We start from the raw sequence: 11,192 nt of genomic DNA on the forward strand, positions 1-11,192 counted from the left end.
ATAATCTGCCTATATCTCTTTCATGGAATTTGGTACAAACACAAGAACATATTTCATCTCTGGTGACACCTCTCTCCTCAGAACTACCTCATAAAAAAGAAAAGCCATCATAAAAAAGTTCCCAGATTCAAATGTGTTAGCACCTGATTGTTCGAGGAACTTTCATAACATACACCTCACATACTGCTCATCTACTCAAAATATTCCTAAGGGCTACTGCTTCTGTATTACAGAAGACACCACTGTAGGCAGCCTTCAAACAAAGTCCAAAGTCTGTTACAATGCAGTAAGTTTTGTACGCAGGCAACCACTGCAGCAGAAGTACACTGCTAAGGTTATCTACAAAAATTTGCTTGAAATGACATTTGTTCTATGGATATTCTGTGAGTTAAACAGACAGCTTCAGAAAACAACACATAAAACCAACAGATTATAAATCAGGATTAAAGATAAAAGCTATCTCCAGCTTGATTATATGTGCACTCAGAGATTCTCAAGGCTCAAATAATGTGTTCCTGCCAATATTGTTCATTGTAAACTGGCAGAACAAGAACATAATGTATTTTAAAATCCTCCTTCTTTTCCCTCATTGAAAGAAGTAATTATTTGCAACTCCAGTTACAGCTCACCACAATGAAGGTCACAAAATAAAGCTTCTATCAATTAAATAAAAGTATTTCCATAGAATTTTAATTTTCCATGCCCAGATATGAGCTCTTACACAAATAAAACTGTTGTAACTGCTTCAAACTTTTTAAAACCCCTTTTGCAGCATTTCTGTTCTAGCTCTTCAACCAACAACTGGTGGTACTGAAAGAAATAGCAGAATGCTTCCCTTTAAACATGCAAAAGTTTGTCAGTAGAAGAATGAAATAAACAATGAAGGACAAAAACAGTCTGTTCCTTTAGGTTATACTACTGCCTGTATCAGAAGAGAAAAAAAAAAGATAAAAAGTACACATAGCGCCAACAACCTCAGAATTCATTTAGATTCTGAGCATTTAAAACAAAACCAAACCACAACCACCACAATAGCTTGCTTTGCAAATCTCACCACACTGAAATAAAACATGGTTTTTAAAGTGCTTCACTGTGGAAAACAAATCCCAAATGTTATGGATTCCACAAAAGAGTTTTGAAGGCTGATGTCAGATTCTCTACATTTTCTGACCTAAGTTTTGAACTATAGAAGACATGGCCACATTCCTCAAGAACTGCTATTTGCAGAAAAAAGCTTACTTTCATTGGCATGAGCGCAAGGAAGTCTGTGATGAGGTTATGAATCTTGCGAATGTAAAACTCCTCCTGGTAGAAATTTTCAGATCCCACAACAGATTCCGTCAGGAACAGAAAGACATTATCAGCAACCGCCAGCTCTGCCATGGCTTCATCTGCCTCAGTGAATTCTGCAAGAGCTGAGCGATTGAAAAAAAAATAAATTACAGTACACAGAAAAAATAAATCACAACTATCTGTTAACAAAGTAACATTTCAGAATATCTGTCTGAAAAACAAGTCAGCATGCTTCTATCCACTAAGCCTTTTTTCCACTGCACGGGAAAACTCCAGACTAGAAAAGACAATTTAATGTAGGGTAGTAGTTTCAATTTTCTTCTGCAAGTAAGATAAAGAGCATAATGCGTTTACCTGACCAAATCTAAGGCTGTGAACTAAGAAGTACAAACCAACCTTAATTTAATGTAAATTACAATGTTTACAATTTCTTTAACAAATATTCTGTAGAAGACTGGATTCTGACTTAGTAGGGAACATGGACAGCTTATGAAGTACAGGAGAAAAAAAAAAAAAAGAGATCTGTCCTCTTAAGATACTGAGGTTTAATATCTCCAGAGGCAAAAAGTCATAAACATGAATCTATTTTTAATTTCAGTTTCAAGTTCTATTAAAGCAGATAAGATGCAATTTTTCACATTTTTCAATGTATTAAAATCCCTTTCACTTCAATGAGACACTATACAATATTAATGTCTAATGACTAATGATTTCTAAATCTGTGTACGTATCAGAGCAACAACCAAATGCACACACTGAGAAAGCTTAGAAGGAGTGTCAACAGCAGCTTTATCACAAAAGCAAATACCATTGCTTCTAGAAGTCAACATACTTTGACTTGCAAGCTCAGAATAATGAAGTGCAGTGACTGACTTTGGGGTAATTTACCTGTCACGTCAGACAACTGGGATATTCCTCGTAAAGCCAGTGCCCAGGCTAATCTAACCGTTGCTTGTAAGCCTGGTAGTTTCCAAGGCTGAGACTCCTGAAGACGAGTGTGTATTGTTGCTATGTACTGTCTTTCTGCTAGTAGAGGGAGCCGGTGCATCAGATCTTGAAGAAAAACAAAGCCACAAATGCAACACCATCACCCCGTGAACGTGGAAACAAACATGCAAAATTCTACCAATTTGTTATAAACAAATAACAAAACTGGTTAAATAACAATGTATCCATCTGCACAGTATAACCTCCCTGAGAAAGCGATCTGTCAGCGTTACCTTCACGATCCTCTGTGCCTTGTTCCAGAAAGCTGACATCAAAGCAGTAGAGGAGTGCCATAAGAAGAGACAAGTTGACGCTGTCCAACGAGCCATCAGCTTCTACTGTTACTTTCTCCAAGTAACTTATGAGGATTAGGGTGTCATCCTTACTCAGCGGTGACTGGCAGGTCCAGACAAAGAGACTTTCAGCCAAGGACTGTCGGCATTCTTTGATGAGGTCAGAAACCTTTTCAAAAGAAATAAGAGTACATAAATGTACTAGCAATAAGAGCATATAAATGTACTAGCAACACACTCAATTTGACTTTTACAGTCAATTATTATGACTACAGTAAGTGAAAAACAACTCTAAAAACAGCAGGAGACAATGCTGATATTTTTTTCGTTGTTAAACAACAAAAGGCACATTTCTTCCTGTTAAATGCCTTCATACTTCCTGCCATTTCATGTGAGGTGTGACACGATATCTCTGATTATGACAATATGCAAACCAGCACGACAGTCAAAGTCCAGAGGCATGAATCTACACAGAATTTTTGCAGCAATAAACGCAGTACATACAGAAAACTACAAGGAAATTCTCTGCATAGTTTCTACATAAGTAGCAAAAATATAAAACTGGTTACTTGGCAGAAAATAAATTAACTGATTACATCATAGAATAATTTTTAGATACATCACATATCAGAAAGAGCAGGAGATAAAATATTTAAATGTTTAAAATCTTCCTATTGCAAATACACCATACTGCTAGTTCTAGTCTCAATTAATTCCAAGGAGTACAAAAACGAGACCTAGTTTTCAAGCAGTTTTTAATGCTTACAATTTAAGATGCTTCTGATCACATTAACATAAATGGATAATTAAAAAATGAATTATTTGCCTGACTAGACCTGGTTTCAATCCGTTCTAAACATTTGTGAATTTTATTTTTCTATTTTTATTGTATTCTACTCCTTTTTTTTTTTTTAGTGGTGGTAATGGTGGTGATGAAAGCAGATGGTTAAATTTATACTCTTAAGAATAAAACAGCGAAAGAAAATTTCACTACGTATAAATATTACATTTTCTTCTATACAGCCCTTAATTCATCTTCTTCATTAAAGATAACATGTGTGCTAATAAAAAGGAGGAACACAGAAACCAAGTATGAGTAATTACCTTTGTGTCTCAAATAGTAACCATGCTTCCAAAGGTAGAGAAAAGAAACCAGAAAGTAGGGAGAAAAAAAAAATCAATCTTTATCTCCTTGTGATCTAACGACATTTTGCCCTATGCGGTCATTTGGAAGAATAATTACACCCAGTCCCCTCTTTACCTCTTTGCGATGTTTCTCACTGCCCAATCCTCGCTCCCTCTGGAGTTTATCAAATTCATGGTTTAAATCAATTTGAGACACGAGTGTGAGGATTTTCTGAGTCAAACCCTGCTCCATTAGGTCATCTGTAAAGCGTGTTGTCATGGACACTAGCTCTTGACTGTAACAGAGAGAAATATAAATTTAACAATTAATCATATTATTCTCAGTCACAGAGGAATTCTAGAACAATGAATCCCATCAACTGCATATGCTAGCTGACATAAAATGTACACCTACATTATATATATAAAATAATCAAATGTGCATCAGTGATGAGTAAGCAGCGCTCTCTCAAAACACACTGAATGGATACAAAGTCTGTAGGTAACTAGGTTCAAGAACATGGAATATGAGGAGAGTACAACATGGATTAGGTAGGTTAAGATTTCTATCAAAAGGCAAAAGTATTTTATATAAGATGTACATAATTCATAAGTTCACATTTGCTCTTTCTCAGTAGCAAATGCATTTGTCCAATTTTATACATCCTACAGAAGCAGCAGAATTTTTAAAGCAATACTTTCTTTTAAGTTGCAGAATTTAAGTTTATGCCATAACACATTATTTTATTCTTTCTCTATTTAAGCAATCACTGTGCACTGGAACTAAAGAGTGCATAATGGTTTTAGTCAAAAAAAACCATTATGCTCGCCAGTGGACAGTGCATCCATTTTAAGTAGAGGCAGCAGCACAATTCTCTGCTTTGTGGGATGTGGGAAGTCAGAACACAGCACAGGCAGAAATTCAGTCTCTCAAATACTGAGTAATCATCACTGGTTTGAGCAGCACTAACTGGGAGGGTGTGTAAAGCAAAACACTGCTAAAAGCTGAAGCAGTATGAAAGAACTGAAAATAAAATGGGTATCCTCATAATCTGTTAAGCGTATCACTAAGACAGAGAACGTTATGTTTAAGCATAAAGCGATAGCATTCGGTTATAAGTAAGACAAACCTGAGAATATCTGCATTCCCACAAGTCTAAACCATTTTAAAAGCATTAAAAGTAGCTAACCCTAATACAGACCTGAGTTCCAACGTCCAAGTCTTGCCTTGGCGTGACTGGATGAGGGTTCGTAGTGAATTAGCTATGCATCTTTTTCCATCCCAGTACAACAGCACAGCCACAAGACCTCTTGTAAGGCCAGGAAAATGAGGTTGCTGGTGTTCTCCTATTGAGTGAAAATGCACAGAATATCCAAGGAAATTTGAGCATACGCATTTTGATAACAGCTTTGCATCGCTTTATTTCTAATTGAAACATAAACATAGCATTCAAGGCAAGCATTGTTACCATCACTTTGATTTGTTTCGGGTGTTTCCAAGAAATTATAGGTATTTTGGATGATAGTAAAACTCATATTCAACTATTAAAAATTTCACAAGCTTAAGAGTAGAAGTGCAAGTCAATAAATAACCTAGTTCAAATGGTATTTGCAATATCTGCCTATCTTAATAACCAGATCAAGCTAATTACCAGAAAAATAGTTTTCTTCTGTTCAAAATGGAATTTTCTGCCTCAATTTACATAAAAACAAACAAGTTCCAAATAGAAATTGAGACTGGCTTCAAGGTGTCTTTCCAAACGTGACAAAACTAACAAGCCATTTCCTTATGAATTTGAAAAAAAGTTAATGATGAACCTAACTAATAATGATAATTAAGATATTATATTTTAATAACATTAAAATCAATTTTTTATCTGAAAGACTCTTTCCAGAATACATCCCTTATTAATCATTTATTAGATTATAACTAAATGCAGCTACATAACAATACGTAACTAATCCATAATTTCCAGAACCAATGTCTACTTTTAAACTATTTAAACTATTTTAAAACTATGCTTAAATTCAGTGATAGACAAATAAATTATTTTTAAAAAAATCATGTTACCCCCTTTTGCAAAATCTGCATAAGATATAAACAGAAAAGTTCAGAACACTGCCTTTATGTTAAATGATAGCAGGTAGTAGAGTTCACTTTAAGACCATACTAGATGTTAGGAAAGTCAGGTCTTGACAGAATCATGCATTCATGTTAAGCATCACTTAAGATAAAAAGGAAGACTCTATTTAAGCTGGCTTTGTCCAGCTCTTAAATATTTTCCCTTCTCACCAGCTAGAAGAAGCTCAACAGCTGCCAACTCTCCGATATCAAAGAGGTCACTGAGGATAAAGGCTTCTCTGATGAGTTGCTCTGGCAAAAGCCTGGTTCCCTGCTGACCTTGGATAGCAACCCCTTCTGTACTTGCTTTCTGAACTTTCTCGTGCTGCTGAACATTCTTTGGCTGGAAGAGAAACAAGCATCGGAAGTTACTCAAAATGGCAAGCTGAAAAACCGAATGAAGCTTCACACTTTAATCCTTCCTCACAAATACAGTTCTGACAGGTTAGATTGTCATCTTAAAAACAAAGGCAGCATTTCTAAACACGAAGATACCAAAGGCATCCTAAAAATGCTTTACACTTGCACAGCAATGGTCTTGTAGTTAGAACATAGCAAAAACAGCATTATACAAACATTGTTAATTTACTGAAAATAACGGAGCTGAAAATTAAATTTCGATAAAATTCTCTACAGAAATTGGTATCAGTTCAATGAAAGACACCAGGAACGTTGATCTGCTTTTCTCTGCTGCTTTTCTCCAGATCACTATTTTCTACATAATAATTTTTTCTCTTAAACTCAGACACTCAAATATGCAGACAAATCTCCGTATCTCACTGTTAAATTTTGTGATCGACCAGTCTTGTAAAGCTATACACTACTTCAGAAGTAACAACAGAAGACATTTACAGCTATTACCTTGTGATCCACTAGCCAGGAAGCAGTGAAATTTTTCAAATCATCTCATACTCTGAGCAATTTATATTGTATATTTCATAAACTCACACATTTACCTGTTCAGCAGGCTCATTTATCTAACCAACTGAAGCACGAGCAAGGACCAAAGCCAGAAGAAATAGCTTTGTGCTTCATTTCAGACAAAGAAGAGTACTTGGGAAAAAGCAACACTGAACCAATGGATAATCAGATGCTCTTACTTTTCCTTTCAGAACATTCAAGTAATCAGAAGAAAAATGTTACTGTTATCCTCTACAAGAGGCAAAATAACATGTATTTTTCAAGCTATTTCTCTTCATAGAACAGAACAAGATTTCTGTAAGACATTTGTGCAATGTACTGTAAAAATGTAGAATAAAAAGCATAGTCAGTGCCTAAATAGTATGCAGTCCAACAATACAAAACAGTAAATCATCGGTTCTCCAAATCATTCTGCAAGAGCATTAGTCCAGTACCGGATTTCTGAAGAGAGAAATGAAGTCAGATCTGTGTTTCTTTAAGACCTGGTCGAGGCGATGAATAGCTTCAGGTTGCCTTTTCCAAATGGCATTCATTACAGTCTGCCATATGTCCTTATATGGACCCCACAAGCTGGCAGCTAAAAGGAAAAAAACATTGACAGAAATAAAAATAGAAATTTTTAAAAATAGAAAGAAATAAAACAAAAAGAAAAAGCATTTGAAATAGGAAGAATTCTTCATATAGTATTTTCAACAGGCTTTTTTTAGTGACAGTCCCAGCTTGACAAGTATGGATTGTTACACATACCAAGCAAAATAGATTTTGCCTTCTACAGTACACAAAACAACAATCATCTAGTATAAAACCTAATTGATTTAGAGATTTAGAGAAACAGAAAAGATGATGCAAGCAGGTAAGTTTTGGGGCTGAAAATCTTCACCTTGTGTCCTTATATACTTAAGAAATTCAACAAACTTCAGTAAGATTAAAGAATAAGTACAAACTGAGCAGCAGAACTTGAAGCTGAATGAAATTCAGCAAGGCAGGCTTCCTGCTTTCTGTTCTTGGTAGAATGACCAAAACAATGAAATACTCAATAACAGAGACTATGAGCAAACAATTGTGCTATCCAACGTGATGCATCATCAGACTATGCAGAATAAAATATCATAAGTATAAAGACCATGTTATATAAATATAGAAATCATAAACCTAAAGACATTTTTACATTTGTTCACCCTTCTCACTCCAATTAAAAAAAAAATATACTTTGGATTCATAACACATTTTCTGCTATCATTCTGCATCAGTTTCTTAAAGATGTGAATTTGCTTTAATAGAAATAGATCAGCACAAATAATTACCTCAGTACATTGAGAAGAGACTAGGTTATTTCTGGAAGCCAGCAATCACAAATTTAAGTCAAGTCTGACCCTATTGCAGAATCTCCCCTCCTCCTCAATACTGAAAAGGAGTTTCCTTTGCATACTCCAAACCCGAATTCAGTACTACAGCTGTCAGTACTCACTAGAAGCAGCATCATTCACAAACCAAAGTTTGCAGTATGAAGACTACATTAAAATTTTCCCCATGAGCCTCAGGTCTCATGAAAACAGTATGCCAACCTATTCCTCAGACTTCTAGCAGTATCACCCTGTACTGCCACCTACTACACCTACCAACTGCCACCTAGAATTAACAGCCCACTAAAAAAAAACAGAGAGAAAAGAAACACTCAAGATTATAAGGCCCACATTACAAGAAGTACCAAAATGTTTCCCTTGTTAAGGATCATCTGTAATCATGGAAGTTTCAGATTCTACACACAAGACACTACCAAAAGAATGATCACATCTATAACCCAGTTTGCTCTGTGACAGGCATAAACTATACAAGCACAAAGATGTGCAGAGAAGGGAATAAACAACCAGGATGAAAATCAACTGGGTCATTTTTTTAGTGACCACACTAACTTTTGAAAAACTGTTATTTCAGTTTTAGAAGGACTGTCCATTCTACCAGGGTAAGCAAGAACAAGCTGGGCTGCTTCTTTTGACAACAGTAGCTGATGCTTATGCCTGAACTTTCTGTGAAGCTATACATTTGTTCCTGCTAGGTCTGTACTGTACAAACAACACATTATAATCTAAGGCAAAATCTCCACTAGTTCTAATGCTACATCTGGCTTAATTTTTATCTTTCGTGTACAAGTTTCCACCTTCTGCATCTATTTTTCTTTTACCTGTAAGGCTAAAGAATTAGTTGTACAAATACGTAACAAGAAAGTCTAGACCCACTTGAATTAAACCATTTTCACTTTAACAAAGTCACTGTTCAGACTCTGGGGGATTGTAGGAATAATCACCCATCCTTCACCCTCAGATGAAGACTGTTTTATTAACATTTTCTGAGGTGGGGGCACAGGGTGTAATTGTTTCATTTAGATCAAGACACCTTTTATGTAAGTCGATTACTTGCTGGATGTGGGAGTTGAGCATTTAAAATCTGATGGCTTTATTAGGTGCCTCACTATGACATACACTACTTTCTGGCCGTACCCACATTCTAGTAGTCATAGTCACAATCGCTTTTCAGAATGTCTCTGTGCTTTCCATCTTAACTTAGTTCAAGTCTAGCAAATGCAATGTCCTGCACCTGAGAGCGAATAACTATGCAACGATACAGGCTGGAGAAGGCAACTTTACAGTAAAGCACCCATGTGTCCTGGCAGACAAGAAGTTGAACATCCTCACAGAAGGGGCAGCCTCTGCACACAAGTGATCTCTGAGACAGTACTGCTCCAGCTCCAGTACTGTGCTGAGTTTTGGGCTTTCCAGACCAAGCAAGACAATGAAGTAGGCAGGCAGAGAACATAAGGAATGAGAAGGCTGAAAGAACTGCCATTCTTCAGTCTTAAGAATAAAAGGCTAACGGGGGAACAGCAGCTTGTTCTCTTCAACTACCTAGTGGCACTGGGCACAGAAAATAAAGAGATAATCCAGGAGAAGAATTAGCTCTCATGAAATGAAATTACCATTCAGGTAATTTGAGGGCTGTCAAGCATTTGAGCAGAAGCCCACAGTGTTTTCTGGGAGAATCCCCATCCTCAGAAACACCCAAAACTCATTTGGATCAAAGCCCCAGGCCACTGCACTAAGCTGGCCCTGCTTCAGAGGGGAGGTGCTAGCCCGTGTGACAAAGAATCACAGAACACCCTGAGCTGGAAGAGACCCATAAGGGTCACCAAATCCAACTCCTGGCTCTACACAGCACCACTCAAAGATCAGACGTAGCTTTCTGTTTGGTGGTTGTTCTCGTTTGGTTTGTCTGCTGTTTGTTTTTTTTGGTTGGTTGGGTTCTTTTACATTTTATTACACATGCTATTAAGAGCGCAGTACAAACTCACTAAGTTAGCACAGCCCACCCCGAACCGAGCGGCCGCTCTTAGCAGCACCCGGACAGGGCGGCAGCTCGCACCTTCCGCAGCCCTGACGGCCGGGCCAGGCCCGCACGGAGCCCTCCCTCCCCACCCCGGCGGTCCCGAGAACCGGGTGCCTCGCTATTCTCTCCCGTCCGGCGCGGGGCGGGCAGAACTCGGCCACTCGCCCAGCAAAGCCGCGCCCGGCGCCGCCACCCAAAAGTGCGAGGATGGGCTGCGCGGGTTCCTCTTACCCGAATTTACCGCCAACGGCGCCGCCATCTTGGCGAGAGGAGGCGCGGGCCGCCGCCGCCGCACCCGCAGAAGGCCCACGGGGCGCGGGGCTGCCTTCGGCGGCGCCTCCGGAGAGTGGGGGAGCGCCGCTCCGCTCCGCTCGCCTCCCTGCCGGACGGGGCGAGGTCCCGCAGCCGCTCCCACCCGGCTGCTTGTGAGAATCAGCGAACGCCGTTTCACGCCGCTTCACACCGGCAGCGGCAGCCCGAGGCCGCCGTGCGGCGGGACCTAAACCCTACGCCGTGGCCTGACGGGAGTTGTAGGCGCGCCGCGGCTGTCCGCCGGCTGCGGCAAGGAGAAGGGAAGGCCGAGGCTCGGCTAGACTCGTCCCGCTGCCCGCGGGAGGGCGGCCAAGAGCGCGGGGCGGCGCGGCTCCTGCCGACACACGGAGAGCACCGTATTGCGTGCTACGCTTCCGGATTCCTTCGTGTAATGTAAATAATGAAGTCACCTTTATTTCATTCATTTCCTCATTCAGGAATAGGGATTCTTGTCGTGCTACAGGGTATCTTCCGCGTCCCACCTGTGTTAATTACAGAAGGATGCCTGAAGTCAGTTTCTGCAGCAGGGTGTTAGTATAACGTTCTCTTCATGAAAAAAAATATGCTGTTTTTCTTTTCTTTTCCCCCAAACAAGAGTGGTTTGTGTTTCTATGTCTGCAAACTGAAGTATTCATGAAAATAATTTGTATATGTTCTGCGGTGCTTATTTTGACCCTTGTTTAAAATACAGGTAATTAAAGCAGTGCAATCCACTTAAAAGCAGTAAGCTACATTTTTTGAACAACTTCGCTAGCGAG

General features: G+C 38.9%; 1 protein-coding gene across 1 annotated transcript in view; it reads right to left on the bottom strand.

Moving 5' to 3' along the window:
- NUP205 (nucleoporin 205) overlaps positions 1-10,781 on the bottom strand; it is a 44,715-nt gene extending 33,934 nt beyond the window's left edge. The window contains exons 1-8 of the mRNA XM_048937963.1: positions 10,354-10,781; positions 7,176-7,318; positions 5,992-6,163; positions 4,901-5,045; positions 3,835-3,994; positions 2,514-2,742; positions 2,182-2,346; positions 1,240-1,415 (exon numbers count right to left, since the gene is read on the bottom strand). Of these exons, the coding sequence (XP_048793920.1) occupies positions 1,240-1,415; positions 2,182-2,346; positions 2,514-2,742; positions 3,835-3,994; positions 4,901-5,045; positions 5,992-6,163; positions 7,176-7,318; positions 10,354-10,381 (1,218 nt within the window). The 5' untranslated portion in view covers positions 10,382-10,781. The remainder of the gene's footprint in view (positions 1-1,239; positions 1,416-2,181; positions 2,347-2,513; positions 2,743-3,834; positions 3,995-4,900; positions 5,046-5,991; positions 6,164-7,175; positions 7,319-10,353) is intronic.
- Positions 10,782-11,192: the final 411 nt, after the last annotated feature.

The sequence above is a fragment of the Lagopus muta genome, chromosome 1 (genome assembly GCF_023343835.1).
Source record: "Lagopus muta isolate bLagMut1 chromosome 1, bLagMut1 primary, whole genome shotgun sequence".
In the NCBI taxonomy this organism is placed as follows: domain Eukaryota; kingdom Metazoa; phylum Chordata; class Aves; order Galliformes; family Phasianidae; genus Lagopus; species Lagopus muta.